At 40.7% G+C, this 21,013-nt stretch overlaps 1 protein-coding gene across 2 annotated transcripts in view; it reads right to left on the bottom strand.

Moving 5' to 3' along the window:
• Window positions 1-19,610, bottom strand: part of LOC108388244 (lamin-B1-like) — a 60,619-nt gene extending 41,009 nt beyond the window's left edge. The window contains exons 1-2 of one of the 2 annotated variants that reach the window (XM_073221644.1): window positions 19,363-19,610; window positions 18,786-19,267 (exon numbers count right to left, since the gene is read on the bottom strand). In XM_073221644.1, coding sequence (XP_073077745.1) covers window positions 18,786-19,144 — 359 coding nt within the window. In that variant the 5' untranslated portion in view covers window positions 19,145-19,267; window positions 19,363-19,610. Of the gene's footprint in view, window positions 1-18,785 lie in introns of both variants that reach the window. The other variant, XM_073221643.1, reaches the window with a different exon arrangement.
• Window positions 19,611-21,013: the final 1,403 nt, after the last annotated feature.

Below are 21,013 nucleotides of genomic sequence, written 5' to 3'. Positions count from 1 at the left end.
TGAACAGATCCCAGAAATGGGCTGCTTTAATTTGTCTGATGGTTCAAGTACAGTTGGACAATATCCATCATATCATAGATAAATTTTCACAAATGCCTAGGGTGCCTAAATGGTTTTCTTGGCTTCACTGGAGATGGATGGTAATTATAGATTTGCTTTGTTTATGTCACCGTATTCCTATTATGTTAATATGTTTGTGCAAATTAGTTAGTAGTTTAAAACCTATACATACTTAAGGTACTCTACAAGAAGATATGTGAAAGAAATAATCAATCCTCCCATGTTTTCTTCCATATGCTACCTCTATAGCTTTTCTTCTTCCTTCCTAATTACAACCCTTAAATAGAATTCGTGCCTTATATCGAATTTACCGAGTATCATAATTCCTCCAAGTGGTAAAGATACCTGGAGACAAGTGCTGGGCATAGAAGCCACAGGGCATAAATCTGCAAAGAAGTAAAAAGCTAACCTTTTCAAACAATATGGCTTTTCTCTCACTTACCAACTTTACATTTCCTTGTATGGCCCCGGAAGATGACTGGTTAGCCAGAGATGGGTAAGATTCCTCAAGGGAGGAACAACCTAAGACAGGCACAGTCGCAGGGGGGCCATCAGGTGAGAATTTGGGGATCAACAGAGGTGAGGCTCAGAACCTCACCCCCCCTGTTTTGAGATAAATCTTCTGCATCTGTGGATGGTTTAGTGCCCTTGTCTAGCTTGGATTAATACTTAGTCCATAGGCACACAGCTGATCATCTATCTACATTTGCCCTCTTAGAGCACTAAACTATGTTTTCCACCTTTATCTTGCATCTACCTACCACTTCAGCATTTTATTAAAAATAAAAATAATAATAATAATAAAGGGAGAAATGTGGGATCAACATATAAATCAAGTATAAAAATCAAATGAATATTCATATTTGACCTGATTGTTTATAGTTCATAATGTGTGATCAAAACTGAAAGTTTCTGTGATGAATGCCCTTGTACTGTTCAGCATGTAAGAATTTATTCACTATGTAAGAATTCGTTCACCATGTAAGAACTTGTTCGTCATGCTTCAGAAGACTGGAGACTGACGAGAATTAGGCTTGAGATGGATTAATGATTGTGCATTGAGCATTGACCCCCCCTATACAGAATTTTATTGTTGTTAACAACCATTTGATCAATAAATATGAGATGCCCTCTCAAAAATAAAATAAATAAATAAATAAATAAATAAATAAATAACCGAATAGCCAAAGAAATTTGAGAAGGAAGAGTACTGTGGGGGCGGATCTCGCTCCCCAACTTCAAACTCTACTACAAAGCCACAGTAATCAAGACAATTTGGTACTGGCACAAGAACAGATCCACAGACCAATGGAACAGAACAAGAGACTCCAGACATTAACCCAAACATATATGGTCAATTAATATACAATAACGGAGCCATGGACATATAATGGGGAAATGACAGCCTCTTCAACAGTTGGTGGTGGCAAAACTGGACAGCTACATGTAAGAGAATAAAACTGGATCACTGTCTAACCCCGTAAACAAAAGTAAATTCGACATGGATCAAAGACCTGAATGTAAGTCATGAAACCATAAAACTCTTAGAAAAAAACATAGGGAAAAATCTCTTGGACATAAACATGAGCAACTTCTTAATGAACATATCTCCCTGGGCAAGGGAATCAAAAGCAAAAATGAACAAGTGGGACTATATCAAGCTGAAAAGTTTCTGTACAGCAAAGGACACCATCAACAGAAGAAAATGGCATTCTACAGTATGGGAGAATATATTCATAAATGACAGATCTGATAAAGGGTTGACATTCAAAATATATAAAGAGCTCATGTACCTGAACAAACAAAAAGCAAGGAATCCAATTAAAAAACGGACAGAGGAGCTGAACAGACAGTTCTCCAGAGAAGAAATTCGGATGGCCAACAGACACATGAAAAGATGCTCCACATCACTAGTCATCAGAGAAATGCAAATTAAAACCACAATGAGATATCACCTCACACCAGTAAGGATCGCCACCATCCAAAAGACAAACAACAACAAGTGTTGGCCAGGTTGTGGAGAAAGGGGAACCCTCCTACACTGCTGGTGGAAATGTAAACTAGTTCAACCATTGTGGAAACCAGTGTGGAGGTTCTTCAAAAAGCTGAAAATAGACATACCATTTGACCCAAGAATCCTACTTCTAGGAATTTACCCTAAGAATGCAGCACTCCAGTTTGAAAAAGACAGATGCACTCCTATGTTTATCGCAGCACTGTTTACAGTAGCCAAGAGATGGAAGTAACCTAAGTGTCCATCAGGAGATGAATGGATAAAGAAGATGTGGTACATATACACAGTGGAATATTATTCTGCCATAATAAGAAAACAAATCCTACCATTTGTAACAACATGGATGGAGCTAGAGGACATTATGCTCAGTCAAATAAGCCAGGCAGAGAAAGACAAGTACCAAATGATTTCACTCATATGTGGAGTATAAAAACAAAGAAAAAACTTAAGGAACAAAACAGCAGCAGACTCACAGAACCCAAGAATGGACTAACAGTTACCAAAGGGAAAGGGACTGGGAAGGATGAGTGGGAAGGGAGGGATAAGGTGGGGGGAAGAAATGGGGCATTTCGATTAGCATGTATAATGTGGGGGGAGGCACGGAGAGGGGTGGGCAACACAGAGAAGACAAGTTGTCGTTCTACAGCATCTTACTACGCTGATAGAAAGTGACTGTAATGGGGGTTGTGGTGGGTATTTGGTGAAGGGGGGAACCGAGTAAACATAATGTTCCTCATGTAATTGTAGATTAATGATACAAAAAAAAAAGAAAACCCCAATAGAACATCAAAAAAAGAAAAAAGACTAGGATGCTTTTGTTGAAACTCAAAAGCTCCAATGGATAATTTCTGGTGGAAATGAAATTCTGCTACTCATTCAATAAACTGAGCAATCAATAAATTAGCAACAAGCCAATTAGAACCAGACAAACCCTATCTGAAATCAAACTAAAATTAAGGAAAAATACTAAGTAAAACTGAAACTGGACCACAGAACCATTTCCTTGAACAAAATAAATTCCCACATAAATAGGCACAGGGGTGAGGGGTAGACACTACAGCTTAAATCCTAATAAAAAAACTTATTGAGAAAAAAAAAACAACCAACCATGGTTTATTATGTGTTCCAGGCCATTCATCTGGATGTTTAGAAACCAGTGGTGAACAAAACATACTAAGTCCCTGCTCTTCTGGAAGGTATGTTCTAGTGGTTACAGGCACACAGTACAGATACATGTATCACAGGGGTAATCAGTGCTTCAAAGAAAAACAAATCAGAATAAGGAGTTAGGGAAGGGAAGGATGGACATTTTATACAGTGTGATCAGAAAGAGGTTGATTTTATGCCTATAATGAAAACCAACAGCCATTTTCCACATCAGAAAACTACTTTTCAAACCTAGATTTTACCCACATACAATTATTATCATGATCTACATCACTGCTCCTCTATGAGTTCTATGCAAACCAATTTTACAGGAAGACAGCCTCCTACAAAAATAGTAATCACTATGTCAATAATTATATTGGAGAAGCCTAGAGAATGCTAGAAAGGAAAATGTGGTGGTAACAATACAAAGCAAAATCATACATTACCCCTGTCCACAAAGAGATCCCACTCTAATAAAGGAATCAAATCAGTCATACAAAATTTTCTTAAAGAACAAAAAAAATCAAACTTGTCAGCAACTTTCTTGACAAATTCTAAAAAAAATAAAGTATATAGTGCTACCAGAGTAAATGATGTAACTTCTTGGTAAAAATGGTACATTAAACACAACTCCACGATTACCCCTTCTGGAAATCCAACTAAAAAATGGCACAAATTTGTAGTGAAAAAAATTGAAGAGGAAATCACAAAAATTTGGAAGCTGAAAGCAGATGGATGAGTGAAAATGAGCTTAGCCAACCTAAGAGTGGTGAGTCCTAAGCCAGACACAGGGCTATCTGACAAATACCCTAATTTATTTATTTTATTATGGTATCATTAATATACAATCACATGAGCAATATTGTGGTTACTAGATTCCCCCCATTATCAAGTCTCCCACCACACACCCCATTGCAGTCACTGTCCATCAGCACAGTAAGATGCTATAGAGTCACTACTTGTCTTCTCTGTGCTATACTGCCTTCCCCGTGCCCCAGCCCCATTATGTGTGCTAATCATAAATGCCCCTTAATCCCCTTATCCCTCCGTTCCCACTCACCTTCCCCAGTCCCTTTCCGTTTGGTAACTGTTAGTCCATTCTTGGGTTCTGTGAGAGTGCTGCTGTTCTGTTCCTTCAGTTTTTGCTCTGTTGTTGTACTACACAGATAAGTGAAATCATTTGGTATTTATCTAACAAGTAACCTAATTTATACTGCAGATACTGTTGACAGCAAGAAACACCCTGGTACTCTGAAGTAGGACTGTGCGAACATCTATTTAAGAAATAAAGCAGAGCCTACCCTAACTCCATGCCCCTGGGCACATGGACCTTCATCAACCAAGGCAAAAAATGAAAGGTTTAATCTCCAAGGACAGGAAAGCAGAATCTTAGACCTGACAGTACCCTGGCACATCTGAAGGAAGCAGTGCCGTACGGAACAAGTAAGGGAATTCAGTGGACTTTTTGTAGATGATGATATCCCCTCTCAACTTCCCTCAGCTTACAGTTTACTGAGCAGGCAAAGCCCAAGAGAGAAGACAAAGATACTGACATTTGGTGTTCCCTATGAAATGATCCTGCCATTTTACCCACAATGAAGTTTGGTCAACAAGCCCCACTCATGCAAAGAGCTTCTCATCAGATTTTTAGAGCCCCTCTTCTGAATATAAGGGGACACTAGTCATCAGACATCTGGGAAAAACTCTCACTGTGGATTAACTCACCCAATGTTCCCTCCACCCTTTTGGTGCTTTCCTAAACTACAAAGCTAGAAACTCCATTTCCCAGATTCAACTGCAGCTAGGATTCTATATACAAATTCAGTACCTCTAAGGCATCCACAAGCATATAAAAGAAGGAAGCACCATGGAGCCACCTCCCTGGACCTCTGCCAGAAATTTTTCTGCTGACAAGCAAGGTTGCCAATCTTAAGTGTTTCTGTCCTTAGCTCAATACCACACACATTACTGCAGCTTATATTAAAGCTTTGAAATCAGGAAGTAAACCCTCCGATTTTGTTCACTGTCAAGATTGTTTGGGCTATTCTGAGTACAAGGCATTTCCATATTAATTTTATGCTCAGCTTGTCAATTTCTGCAAGAAGGGCAGCTACGATTTTGATAGAGATTGTACTGAATCTGTAGGTCGATTTGGAAGAATTGTCAGTTAACAACACTAAGTCTTCCAATTCATGAACTTGGGGTATCTTTCCACTTATTTAGGTCTTAATTTCTTTCAACAATGTTTTGTAGATATCATTACACAAGTCTCATGCTTCTGTTTAATTTATTGCTAAGTAGTTCATTCTCTTTGATGCTACAGCAAATGAAGTTTTCTTCATTTCATTTGTAGATTTATTGCTAGCATATAGAAATACAAATGAGTTTTGTATATTGCTCTTGTATCCTTGCTAAACTTGTTAATTAGCTCTCAAATGAGTTTTTCATTTTTCTATAGTCCTTAGACTTCCTAAGAAATCATGTCATCTGCAAATAGTTTCTCTTCCATTCTGAATGCCCGTTATTTCTCTTTCCTACCTAACTGCCCTGGCTAGAACCTCCAGCACAATGCTGAATGGAGTGGGCATCCTTGTTTTGCTCCTCTACTTAGGGAAAAAGCAGTCTTTATGATAAATTATGATGTTAGCCATAGGTTTTCCATAGATACCCTTTATCAGGTTTAGAAGTTCCCTCTTATCCCATGTTTGAATGTTTTTATCAACAAAGAGTGGTATACTGTGTCAAATGTTTGTTCTGCATCTACTGAAATTATCATATATGGTTTTTGTCCTTTATTCTATTAATAATGGTATATTACATTGTTGACTTTATAGACTGAACCACTTCTGCATTTCCAGGACAAACCCCAGTTGGTGGTGGTGTATTCTGCACATGTTGGTAGGTTTGGTTTGCTAGTATTTTGTTGGGAATTTTTGCACCTATATTCATAAGGGATATTGGTCTGTGAATTCTGTCTGGTCTGTCAAGTATTTAGGAAATAGTGTTCCAGTATTCATTCTCTGGTTTGCTTGGTGTCACAAGGCAGCTGTTCATTCAACAGCAGAAGTGGCAGCTTCCTGGTCATGATTTGTAGCTATACAATGTTTTTTTTTTTTTTAATTCAGTGGTTTCAGTGGTGGCCTCAGACATAAAAACTCCCAAATATCAGTTCTACAATGTTCTAAGGCATTGTTCCTGCTCCTCTAGCCCGTCTAATAATTTATTTCTAAGCATCTACTTCCCATAGTTTTCTTTTCTGCTCAAAATATCTAAAAGTTTGATTTCCTGCACTGACAGATACAAAGACCTAGACAAAATAGAAAAAGAAATTAATTTATAACAAACAAGAACTATGAAGGAAAATAAAGACTTCTGAAAAGATGAGAAGCTATTGAACCCATAAAATTTAAACAAGCTCAGGATGCTATAAAGAAACTCCAGGAAAATAAAACTAAAAAGAAGCTATTAGAAATTTTAAATGACGGCAAAAATCAGAAGGTAAAATCAAGAACATCTACTACAGAAGAGAAAACTGAAGAATCGATTTAAGAGTCCCAACATGTCAATAATAGGATTCTCAGAAATTAATAAAAGAGGGAAAAAATCATCAAGAAAACAATATAAGAAAGTCTCCAAGAACTGGAGAACACAAATTTCCAGACTGAAAAATTCCCACCAGATGGAGAGAGACCCACAAGGAACATCCTTGTCGAACTTCAGAACTGGGCCAAAAGATCCTACAAGCATTTTAATTTTTCATGTGTTAGTGCTTCTTAGTAACAACTGAAGGTAGGAAACTACAGAACACAACTTCAAATCCTGAGGAAATACTTTTTTACAACTAAAATCCTGTATCAAACTATCATTGCTTATGCAATTCAAGTAAAGAAGAGTGTAAGGCTCCAAACCATATTCCTTAATAGGATAAAACAGAAAACCTCCTGACTCCAAATGACTTAATGTTTTAACAACTGGCATCAAGTCTTTCTATAAAATTAGACAAAACTAAGTGGGAAAAAACATTATTTTCATAGGCAATCAAAAGGTGGTAAAGGGAAGAAAATGAATCATCATGCACCACTGAGTTCTGCTGGTCTATGTTCATATACCATAGTATTTGATACAATAGATGTATTCCTGAAAAGTCTTGTATTCTGCATACATTAAAAATAACAGCAGATGGGAAAAATAAGGTTGGAACAAACCACTCAAACCTACTCAGCTTTGGAATCAGAGCACCAGCAATAATGTAAATAATGAATACCTCGGGAGATGACCTGGACCACTCAGGCAGTCCTCTTCACGTGACTAGCTCTGCCTCAAGAGCGCTTGAACACGCACGAGGCCAGAGGGGCCGTTCTGGCTTACAGGAATTGATACAACAGAGGTAAAGTAAAGCTTTGAACAGAACACCTGCTGCCTCTCTGGGGAGGGAAACATGCCGACAGGAACTTTTAATTTTCTTGAAACAGAGTTGAAAGTGGAGCTGAGGGCTTTCCCTCTGAACTCTACTCTTGGTATTTTGGCTTCCCTTCACCAGGAGTCGTCGTATGTAAATCAACGCAACCTCCAATTATAATATGAGCTAATTGATCTTATAGAAGCATTTGTAGCAAAACACACTGAATTAATATTTTAAATACCAAAAACTTATCTAAACTGATATAAACTAAAATACAATGTATGACTATTGGGAAAGGGACAATATGTGCTATGGAAAATACAAAGAAAAACTCAATTCTTTATCTTTCACAGCACAAAGGCGAAATGGCAATTACGTATACAGATAAATACCAAAGAGCAGTGAAAATAGTTGAAGGTAATCTTTGTCATGAGAAGCCTTGGAGAACTCTTCTTGAGTCATTAAATTACGTGCGCACACGTACATGCTGCTGCACACTCATAGGCTAGGGATTTCCCCCCAGGCTCGTATTACAAAACCGAGAGGGAAGAGTTCCCCAAGCAATGAACACTGTGGGAATCTGAAGGGTGAGGGAAGAGTTAACCCAATGAGCCAAGTCCAGACAAAGGAAACCACATATGCAAAGATCCTGCCATACTAAGAGGGAGCATGTAAAAGGGACTGAATAAAATGACTTCACCGTTAGAGAAGAGGGGGCTAGACCAAGTGTGGTGTGAGAGACAGCTGGAGAGACAGACAGGAGCCAGAGCTCATGCAGGGAGAACTGTCAGGGAGGATGTCCACTATGTCCCAGTTTATGCCAGCTTCCATTTATGCCAGCTGTCCCAGCATAATTATTAATAAAGCTCCCTCTTTTCACACTCAAAAATATCCCTGTTTGGATGCTAAATTAGATGGTCATCCTATTCGGTACTACTAAGGATTTGTCTTTATCCTAGAGGCTACTGAAGTTAAGGGGTGAAGTGAGCATTTTTTTAGTGCACGATCTTAGAAGCACAGTCTGGCTCCCTACCCAATGTTTTGTCATGTAACAAGAAAGCGTCTATTTTAAATAGACCTTTAAGAATGTCTCCTACTTTTCACAGCCAACATTCTTGTACAACTAAGCTAAAGCCATCTCTTTCTTCCTATTCCTTCCTTGATAATGATCAGTGGTTTTGACCCCACTGCCCTTGACTGGCACTAGGCACTCCTCACAGTGAACAATAATCTCCCAGGCACCAAAGGCACTTTTTAGGCCTTATCACACCAAAAGTGTGTAGCATTCCTTCCGGTATCTCCTTGTTCCATGACTCCGTTCTTGCTGGACCTCTCTGGCTATTACTGACCATCTCCATTGTGGGTTTTCCTTTTTCTATCTAGTCCTGATATGTAGATGTTTTCCATTTCTCTGACTTCGCCACTCTTTTTTCTCTCTCTATCCCCAAATATCACCCATGATCACACAAACTCCTGAAACTGTACCTCCAATCAGTCTCATCAGAATTTCAGCGTTCTCCAAATTGCCAGCTGACTTCTGAAAGTCCAACAAATACCACTCACTTGTGACTAACTCTGAGCAGGTTCGTCCAAACCAGTTCCTTCCCCCCTCAATCTCTTTTAAGCTCTTTTAAGCTTTTATGCTCACTTCCCAGTCACCCAGGCTCGGAAGCAGAGTCATCCTGACTCTATTTCCCTAATCTCCCACCTTCTGTCCTTTCCCGCTGCCTAGACCTCAGTTCAGGGGCCACCTCACTGCTCACCATTTCCTTATGAGTGTTCTTATCTCTACTCCTTTTTTCCTCCAAGGAGTAAGAGAATAGCCAGACTGATCATGTCATTCTTGAGACTCCTCATTACCTAAAAACCTAACCCTCCCCTCACCACGCGCACACACACACACACACACACACACACACACAGCTCTTGTTAGGTGAACAATTTGCCATTCACGCAACACCCTCTCCACTTTGCCATTCAGGACAACACCATTATCTCTGCAGAAGCTAACACCTACTTACCTCCCAATCAGATCTCACTGCATCCCCAAGTCCCCTGGGAAGTCTTTGAAAACTTCGCAAAACCTCTGGCCTGCCTTAGGTACTCTTTTTCTCCAAAGCACCATGTGGATACTGCTCTCATAGCACTCACTGCACTGTACCATGGAATGTGTTTATATATAAAGTATCACAATACTGATGTAATGTTTGTTTTCTGTCTTCCCCATTAAACTGTAAGCAACTTGGTAACAGGGACTGAGCCTCCCATATCTCTATTCCCAGCATCTGGTTCAAGGCCTGGCACATAGTACTTGTTCCACAAATGTGTGCTGAATAAAAAATGAAAACATTTCTGTCAGGAGTACCAAAGACTTATTTAAAGATTTTAATTACTTTAAAAATTATTATTAAGGCGTGAAGTAAGAAAACCACTTTTTAAGTTTGAAGAGGTCTCTCAGTAATTCATCTTCATCCTTTCTTTGTTAGTAGGTGAAGCCCACAGTTGGTATTTCACACAGTTGCTTCATCACTGCACCATCCTGACAAATCCAAAACTCCTTCCCAGGAGCTGAACTATCACTGTGAAGCACACATCTACTGCAGTTCCAAAAGTAGCACCTTCTTCTGTTGTCCCATGTTAGACTTCTGTCCTTTGTAAAACTTAAGTCCCAAGGAGAGATGCAGTGCTCTGTGAGCCTGCTTCAGTCAGGTAAACGGGAATAATGACTTCAGAACAGCAATGATATAAAGATTAAATGAAGTGATACACATAAAACCCCTCTGGCAATGCTAGAAACAAAGTGTGGATCTATTCTGGGCCTGTCGTGTATTTGCTAAATTATCTGAGCAAAATACTTAACCTCTCTGAGCTCGCTTCCTCACTCAACAAACAGCGTTACTACAAGGCTTAAAAGACAGTGTCTGTACAGTTACCGCAGTGGGTTGGGAGGGACTTGATAATGTGAGTGAATGTAGTAACCACAATGTTGCTCGTGTGAATCCTTCATAAGATTGTGATTCAATGATACCTTAATAAAAAATAAAAAAGGATATATAACCCCACAAAGAAAACAGAAAAAACAAAACGAACAAAAAAGACAGCATCTATAAGTTCTCTAGATAGTGCCAGGCAAACAGCAGCACAAAATAAATGTTAGCTCTTTCTGTCCTGCATCTTACACAAGTATCTTAATCTCTCTAGGTCTCAATTTCTGTATCTAAACAATAAGTTGGTTAGATCATATGCTCTAAGACCTCTTAGAGAGGAAAAAGTGCTGCAATTCTATCTATCATCAATAAATGCAAATCCACGGGGAGGTGGGTACAGGGATGGGTACAGTAGGTGTAGGGGGAAAGAATCAGTGAGAATGTTTGACATCTTCATCTGGGTGGTGGTTACGTGCCGATATCAAAACTCATCTGGCTGTACACTAAGATCTGTGCAATTATATTGTATGTATCTCAATATAAAAAAGTACTAATCATGCTATTCCATGATTAAAAGAAATACTTAGGTTGGAAAATCAAGTCAAGAATACATGGTATCATCATTCCTTTACATTTAATTGCTGTTTGTAATACTTTGTGTTTTCTTTATCCCACTTAATGAGGATAAGTAATTTCAACTACAAAAACTACAAAATAAAATAAATCCAAATGCAGTGAAGACAAAAAATTAGAATTAAAAAAGGGCCAAATAAAGAGATCAGCTAAGGACATTTAATATGCTCCAAAAATATCAGCAGAAACCTAAGCTTATGACCCACATTTTGATGTTTTTACTCCCCTTATGTTAGCAACATGAGCATAACAACAAAAATGTTCAAGAACTAGAATGAACCTCCAAAAATTAAAATTAAATTCAAACAGGAAATAGACACTCATCTGCTGCTGGTGGCATCAATAAATTGGCAAAATTGTAATTACTTTATCCAGTGGTTAACATTTAACCATCAAGTTAACAGAGGTGGGGAAGAAATCTGGTATTGTCAGCAAAAGAAGATAATAACCATGATCCTCTGTGGCATCTGAGAAATAGAACAGGTACAATCACTAAAGCCCACATTCTTGGTCACAGCAAACTAAGTGGCCAATAAAGGTTACTGACCCATCTTCAAAATGTGTTAAATGATGGTACAGTACATTTAGTGACATGTAAAGATGCTCACAAAATAATGTTTCAGGAAAAAAAGGTTACATATCAATATTTATCATGGACCTATTTTTTCTATAATATGGATATGAACAGAAAATATTCAGAGCTCTTATTTATGAAACTAGGTGATTTTTTTCTTCTTGGTGTTCATCTATATTTTGTATTTTTCCAAACTAATTTTTGTGTATCAAAAATGTTAATTTTAAAAAAATACTCCAAATGTAGCAGCCAAAACACAATACCCTTATCACAGACGTAGAAGGGGAAAAAGTTAAAAAAAATTCTGATGAGGAAACGTCCTTGGATCCCTGAAAAAAACTGGGAACTTCAGTTAGACAGGGTCCCATCACCTAACTGACACCTGGGGTTCACTGTCACTCTCTGTACATGAAATACATCTACACTGATGATATAAAACTCTGAAAATCTCTAACTCAAGGCATACCAGAAGTGACAACATCTGGACAAATGAAAGAATATACACTGTGTGAGGAAAAAAGACTCAGCGACATATTTTAAGTGCCTTATCTTTCATTCCGTGTTTACTTCCTTGGATCTGGGCACACCAGAAGATTACCTAGTCCAATCCGCTAGGTTAAATAAACAACTCCAGATGATATCCTGCTCTACCAAACATCCTTTGAAAGCATGGGAAGGAAGTGTCATGGCAATTTAAATTTCTTAGGACCTGCTTCCTAGACTTAAGACCAATTCTACGGGTTTCATCATTCCAGTTCTTCCCTTGAAAATTAAAGCGGTATCTAACACAAAGTTTTACAGCTGTCATATTAAAACCAGGGTGTTACTGTCAACTTGCTTCTACCACAGCAAAATTAGGACACAAATGGCCAAGTAATACATGGGACGATGGTTTTTGTTTTTTCAATTAATTATCCTATTACAAAGAAAACTCCTTAAACAGATTACCATTTATTATTTTAGGTATGAAAACTAAAAAATATGGAAGTTAAAACACCCCTGCAGATTTTGTTTAACCTATACGCATTTCCTAAATTTCAATCCATCTGTGAACAAACTATGGAAAAAGCCAATAGTAAATACATAAAGTCCAAATATATAGTAAAATTCCCCACCGATCTCCACTAAGGAAGTAGTAGGAAAAAAGTCTATCATACTTGCATTTCTGTACACTTCCTATTTCTTCAAATTGCTAAACTGGGTAAAAATTCATCTATTATAATGAGACAAGTAAATCAGGCTAGAAAAAGGTCTGTTTCTTAATTGTTCCTGAGATTCAGAAAACTACTACTTACTCCTTATCCCAATCATACAGATGAGGAAACTAAGGAGCAAAGGATTAACCTGCCCCAAGTCAAAAAAGTAGGATGTTGCAACTTCCTGTAGTACCCTCACTTGACACTACCCCATCTCCGGCTGTGATTGACAGTGTCCCAGTTGTCTTTGTTAGGAGCGAATCAACATCTGTGCCCATTTTTAAATGAAAACACGCAAATCCACATTTCCCGTTGTAAGTTTACTTGCCAATCTACTGATGAAGCAAAATCAGAGGAATGTTTCCCCAATATACTACATAGGCTTGATCTCTCAACCTCAAACCCATCCCCTCAAAGCAATGATGCTTGGGGACAGAGGTACAAGTCTACAAATCTTCAGGTGCTTAAGTACCATGAAGAAACTCAATCAATCCTATACCTATTGTGTTTGGGGAAAAAAACATTTTATTTTCATAAAATCATATTTTAAAAGAAGCACCATTTGTTTTGAAAAAGTATGAAATTCTGCTTTAAATAATAGAATCTTTGTATAGTATCTCAAAGATTAATCTTGAGTTTGGGGCCTAACTCTAAGACATTAAACCATGTTTCTGGGGACATCCTTTAAAAAAACTTTTTTTCAAAGAAGGCACAGTAAATTGGCTTGCTCAGCCTCTCAAATGATCCTAACATACTCATTATATTAATTACATACCAGTGAGCCCCCATTACAGTTTTCCTAACTCATCATTCTCCAAGAGAGAAATGTACTTTAGAGTGAATTTTGCTGCTTTTCAAGCTTAAATAACTACCACAAACCAAATGAGGAATTAAAGACAACTTCTAGAGTCTGGTAAGTGAACTCAATAAGCAGTCAATTTAAAAACACAAATCCACACACTCTTATCTGTACTTCCAGAGTTCTAAAACCTAACATTTTCATTAACTCATTGGATGACAAAACCTGACCTGAATGGATGTGAAGCCATTTTTAGTTGTCTTTCTCCACTTACTGTAACTATTAATATCTTTCACTGCATAAGTATGTTTTAGGGAGTGCTATCCCAGACCCTACTGGGGATTCATATACATTATATGCATCATAATGCCTTCTTAAAACTGGAACTGCTTTATTTCCAAAACACATCACCAAAAGGGTTTTACATACAAGACTGGGGACCTATATCACTGAAGGGAAAAAAAAAATGTATGCATCCATAACATTAGTTACCAAATATTTGATCAGCATACTTAATTTTCTCTTTTATCTAGTTTTCCTCCATAATTAGTAAATACTGAAATTCTGAAATAATCCCATTTTATTTTGCTTTTTTGATTTGGGTTGACTGATGGTATTCATCATCATTCTCAGAAACTGTTCCCCAAAAAGGCTTCCAATGAAGTATAGTTAAACTCAGACTGAAGCAGAGTGGTTATATCTTTTTTTTAATTAAGGAATCACTGATATACACTCTAATGAAGGTTTCACAAGAAAAACAATGTGGTTACTACATTCACCCATATTATCAAGTCCCCCCATACCCCATCACACTCACTGTCCATCAGTGTAGTTAAGATGCCAGTCACTACTTGTCTTCTCTGTGCTACACTGTCTTCCCCATGACCTCCCCCACACCATGTATATGAATCATAATACCCTTCAATCCCCTTTTCTCTCCCCCACCCCTCCCCTTTGGAACTGCTAGTCCCTTCTTAGAGTCTGTGCGTCTTCTGCTGTTTTTCCTTCAGTTTTGCATCATTGTTGTACTCCACAAATGAGGGAAATCATTGGTATTTGTCTTTGTCTGCCTAACTTATTTCACTGAGCATAATACCCTCTAGCTCCATCCATGTTGTTGCAAATGGTAGGATCTGTTTCCTTCTTACGACTAAATAGTATTCCGTTGTGTATATGTACCCAAAGTGGTTGTAGCTTATGATCTAAAATCTATTTTTAGATGACAGAACAGCTGCATGGAAACTGTTGTCAAATTCTCTCCATCAGGAAGCATACCCACGAATTCTCCTGTCTTTGAACTATATTGTATACTGAGGAACCAAAAAGGGACTAAGTAATTTTGTTATCTATAATTCTCTAAAGACTTTTTTCTTATATAAATCCACCTAAAGACACTCATTACAAAGACTCTGACTCCAAATAAAGTTAAACACAGAAAATTATTTTTAGACATATGAGCTAAATGAACCCAGACAATAAAATATTTCTTCCTTTTCTCTTAGAAAATAAACTTCATTTATTGCTCAAAATTAAATGATTTCCAGATTGCTATATGCAGACAATAAAGTAAAGGCAATAAAGTATATGCAAACCCATTGTAACAAAGTGAATAGGAAAAGGATCATTAGCCGACATTTCAACAAACTTCTAGATGATGAACTTATCACAGAACATGCACACAGTGATTGCAGGGGAAAGTGATGCAGACTGAGAAAGTGGGGATTAAGTCACGGAACAGCTTTGTACATGGCCCTCACCCACACCCCTTACTCATGTCTGATAAATTACTTAAATCTGTGAAAAAGGTAGCTTTACTCAATATTTTTTTCCAACAGGCTGGTCAATAGCACATCCTATTCATATAGAAAGAAGTCCTAGTTTGTTCTTCCATTTAAAAAATTGGTGGAACTACCTGAACAGAAGCAATAATACTCAACCATTACCTAGTCCTTCATTTATAAATGTAAACAACTAATTATCAAGTATGTGACAAAAATCATTAGCAAAAAAAAAAAAACAAGCCAAACAAAAAAGTCACTAGAAGGAAAAAGAGATAATCCAATTAACAGAAAATAATTTTTTAAAAGACAGCCCTAAATATTATTTAGGGCAGATTAAAGACAGATTAAAGAAATGCATCTTTAAAACAGACAGATTAAAGAGAAATACCGGTACAAAAAGACTTCTTGGAATTAAAAATATGATTGTTAAAATGTCACCATTGAGCTGGATAAGATTCAAAGTAATTTCCCAGAATAGGAAAAAAAGTAGAAGATAACAAAAAACAAAAGATTCCAACTACAGAGAACAAAGAAAACAGCACAGAAAAATTCTGGAATAAAGTAAGTTTCCCAGAGTTAAATAAAGATCAAGCCTTTAAGCGGAAAGAACACACTTGTAACAGCTAGGATGTGGAACAGAATATCCATATTGAGACCTATTAGCATACAGTTTACAAAACCCAGGACAGACGAAAACCCCAAAAGCTTCCAGAGAGGAAAAATAAAGTGTTTACCAAAATAAAATATTACTGTCACTGGCATTAGACAGACATTACAACACTGGATGCTGGAAGACAATAGAGCAATATGATACTTTCTAAGTTCTGTGGGAAAATGTTGAACCAGTATTCTATACCTAGCCCAACTATCAATCAAGCATGAGGCAAACAAAATGATTTCGGACAGAGGACACAAAATATTTAACTCCTGCCATCCCAAGCTACTTAGGGTTATTCTCCAACGAACTTGAAAGTACACTCATGTAATAGATATTTTACAATTAGATATCGTCAAAAAGTTTGAAGATATGCTGAAGGCAAATTTTTCTTTAGTCAACCACAAAAATGAAAGGCTATATGGGAACAAAATATGTAAGGGAAATCAGGGTTGAAATATGAAAGTAAATTGTGGCATGTTTTGAGCAATTATGACATGTTACAGAAGAAAATACATCTAATCCTGACAATAGCAATGTATGGACAGACCTAATTACCAAAAGAAAATTATATCCCTAATACTTATCTTGTAACCAGAATTGGGTATCTCTTGACCATCTTCCTTCAGTTCCCCCTGGCCACATACAGAGCATTTTACAGCTAGAGTCAGCCAGGTAACAGTATTGCTACTGTGTGAAAAACCTTAGCTATTATTCTCTGGAAAGATTATAAAACAGCAGCATCAAAATGCTTCAGATTAAATAAAATACAATTTTTATTTGCTTGCTGGGTGTCTCCCCTACTGCACTTAGTAACGTTAAGGGCAGTAATAATTTTTCTTTCAAACCTGTTTCCTCTGCACATGGATCAGTGACTGGCACATAACAAATATTTAATGTGTCATATTTTAACATCTCTGAAACTAGGATGGGTCCAACAGGATCAATCCATGGCCCTGATATTTTTACCTTCTAGGTGGTACACATAATGACGAGTTATACAAGCAAATGCATCTAAGATTTAAGAAATTCAATAACACAATCTATGGAGGAAGATGGGAGTTGTGAGACTCCAAATGTTGGTAAATCCAAGATACAGAAACATTAAGCTCATTATTTTGAGTTATGGAACTAAATACTTAAAGAAATAAAAATAGAGGGCTAAACATAATTGCCTCCTGGGAAGAGGCACTAGACTGTTATTGCCTTTCACTATAAGCCAGTCTAAACTATTTTATTTTACCAAGTGCTCAGACTTTTTATGAACCATTTTCAAGTATTTACTAAGGAGCAAAGTAGAGATTCACACATACAAAATTACAGGGACTCAGACAAGAACATTCCCATGGATGCAGATAGGCATTCATGGGCAAACAGTCAAAAGTCAGAATCAGGCATCTTCAAAAATTTCAATTGGCAATGAGGGTTGGAGACAATGAATTCTGGACACAAATTTAGCAAATTTCTAAAGCGTGACATCAACAACATGAGCTGCCTACTAATGAAATTACACCATTTTGCTCATCAGAAAGTCAAGGCAGGATAAGCAAAAGCTAGCAAGTTTATCCCAGGGCCCGGACTGAAAATTCAGACCCCACCCCCCACCCCCGTAGGTGGAGTAATTACTAGTTGTCCCTCTCCGAAACACTTCACATTTACACAACACCCTTTCACCTGCCCTGGCCAGTCTACACAATGAGAGACGCGCGAACTGAACATGGTCTCTCCATTGCCCGAAAGACCAACTGACTTTATTATGAAGGCATAAAAGCTGGGAAGGGAACTGCTGCTAGGGGTAGGCGGTCCACGCATCGGAGGACGGCGGCCATGACATTCAGAATCCCAGCTGCCGGAGTCTGGTGCACAGAAGCATCCAAGGGCCTGCTCCAGTCTCCGATAAAAGAAAGCACGCCGTTCCCCAGAGAGAGCTAACGAGCTTTAAAACCCAACTTGCCCTAAGCCGACAGTGGCGTTCAGTTCAGACCCCGCCCCTCCCTCCTAACCCGAGGCAGATTTCAAAATGTCACACGGCCGATACTAAGCGCGCCACAGTGGAACCCACCCCCGGGTAGACCCGGACGCAGGAGGCAGGTCCCACCCCTTCCGCCCTCCACCCGCGCAGAGTTCATTCATTCTCCAGGCGGGCAGCTGCTCCTCCCGGACCCGCCGTCCCTACACCGCAAAGCCACCAAACGCTTTGTGTTGGGCCTGGCCGGAAACCGGGGCGCGCGTTCGAGCACACGCCCAGACGCCAGCTCCCTACCCCGGCGACCCGCGGAGCTTCAGCGCCGGAGAACACTTCTGGATCTCGGGTCCGAAGCCGGGCGTGTTCCTATTCCGCGGCCACAGGGCGCACCTCGCCCGGTCCTGCTAGGTATCCCGGATCGTGAAAGGTGTAGCCGGTCCTGCCATCGCGGCAACTCGAGCCCACTCCGCGCCCCCTCCCCCCCACTAAGAAACACTCGATCCCTTCGCTTTCCCGGAGACGGACACCCTGTCCCTTCCGAAGGGCGTGGGCACTGACCCCGTCCTCCCGCTCGGGCTGCAGCCCCAGCCCCTCGGGAGAGCTCACGAGGCCGCCTGGCGAGCACTCACTTGAGGAGCAGCTGGTCGTGCTCGGCTTTGATCTTGCCCAGGTCGATCTGCAGCTTGGCGCGCTCGCGGGCCGTGTCGTCCAGGGCGCGGCGCGCGTCGGCCAGCTCGGTCTCGTACAGCGCCTTGAGGCCGGTGAGCTCGCGGCCGCGCACCTCCTCCCGCTCCGTCACCTGTAGCTGCAGCGCGCTGTTCTCCGTCTCCAGGCTGCGCACCTTGTCGATGTACACGGCCAGCCGGTCATTGAGCTCGCGCAGCTCCTCCTTCTCCTGCAGCCGCGACAGCCGCGTAGGGCTCAGCGGCGTGGCAGGGCCGCTGGCGTGGCTGCCCGCATGCGGCGGCACGGGGGTCGCGGTCGCCATGGCGGGCGGCGGGGCGATCGGCGGGGGAGAATGAGCAGGGGGCGCTGCAGGGGCGAAGCCAGGACCGAAGGCACACCGGGGACCAGCGCACGCGGAGAGGCCGGCGTGGGGAGGAAGCAGCACCTGCGATGGCGGGAGAGAGAATACAGCACAAAGGGCAAAAGGGGAGGAATATGAACCGATCAGTCGTAAAATGCCCTTTGTAAGGAAACACGCACACACTCGGGAAGACCGCGGAGAGGGTCACCGGGAAGGCTGAGCAGAGTCCGCGCACGCCGCCGCCACCGCCACCGAGTCTCCCGCCCGCAGCACTTTGTTTCCTCTCAGGCGGCGCGGCGCTGCGCGGAGGGCCGGGGAGAGGGGCCCAGGGGGAGGAGGAGGAGGGGGAGGTGGCTCAGACCACGGAAAACGGTCCCCAACATGGCTAGCGCGCTCTGCCCCCCCCCAAATGACCATCACCAGCCAATGGGGAGTAGTCGGTGCCCCCGAGCGGCCCGGGGGCGGGGCCTGTGAATTCAAAGCCAACCCCGGAGCAACCGTCGGCCGGGCGCGCGGGGCTGGGCGTGGCTGGGGAAGCGCTGAGGGCGTCCGGGAGGGGCGTGTCGGGCTGCTCGCCCGCCCTGCCACACTGGGCCCGGCGTGGGCCGGGCTGTCCAACCGCCTCGCGGGAACCCCTGCAGGGGCCGGGCCTGCGGCTGGCGGGAAGGAGCCCGGAAGTTTCCGGGGCGGGCCCGCGCCGCCGCCCACGCCCGGCAGTTCAGGGAAATTCAAATGTAAACGTCCCCGGCAGCCACCCGTAAGAACTCGCGGAGGCCGGGACGACCTCGGCGTTGTAACCTTATACCCGCCGGGCGGAGCGGCGTCGGAGAAGGGTCTGGAGGCCCGGCCGCTGTGGTTACGTAATCGGCGCTGTTGTCCAAGCCTTTTTTTTCCTCTGATGGAAACCGGTGTCAGAGCACCTCCTCCCTGCCAAATTGACGTGCTCGGGTCTTCAAACCGACAGATGAAGACCCCAGAAAAAGCAGAAGCCATGTCATTAAATCGGTCCATGATCTGTGTATTTTTTAACAATTTAGGGGCTTATAAAATCAAAACCACCATTGATATTGTTAACATGTGACTGAAGTAAATAGCACAAGCTGTTGTCATCCTTCACTAAAATACGATGCATCAAAACCTGAAGTAGTGAAAATTTAGGTAGAAATAACTTTTTTCTTTTAAAAAGGACCACCTAAATTGTAATTGGCAACTATTCCTAATAGAATGTCCATTAACCCCTTTGAAAAGTTTTTAACTTTTAGGCTGACATTTGTTGGGATTAGCTCTGTGCCCTGCACTGGGTTTTTCATGAGTTATCCATCCACACAGCCGCTCTGTGGTAGGGGAATCGGATTATTTCCATTTGAAAATTCATCCTTTTTATAAATGAATTTCCTTAAGGCTGCCTAGCTGGGACAGGACTGCCCTTGAACCCAGACAGTTACAAATGACTGCAGAGCCTCACCTTTAACTATAACCTAAAAGGCCACCTCACAACCCATTAGGAACTTGTCTGTAATGACAGGTTAGTTACCTTAATAGTGGCAAAAATGAGACCAAGATGTTTTTTAAATATTAATTAAGTATGTACATAAACATTAGTGAAAGTCACGGGGCTGCTTCTCTGTGAGCTTTGGGCGCTCTGAGTGATGATAGTGTCCTTATTAATGGTTCTACTTCCAGCCCTGTTATGTAGAATGCCATAAGTCTTTTCCCCAGCTGAAACCTCTCCAGAGATTTGCATGTTTTTAAAAAGTGTTAAAATAGAAACCCTTAGAGGTTTAGGATACCTGAGAAGTCATAGCCAATTGTGGACAAACATACATAAAA

The sequence above is a fragment of the Manis javanica genome, chromosome 14 (genome assembly GCF_040802235.1).
Source record: "Manis javanica isolate MJ-LG chromosome 14, MJ_LKY, whole genome shotgun sequence".
Lineage (NCBI taxonomy): Eukaryota > Metazoa > Chordata > Mammalia > Pholidota > Manidae > Manis > Manis javanica.
Note: the sequence above shows the minus strand (reverse complement) of the source record. Positions and strands in the feature narration are given on the sequence as shown.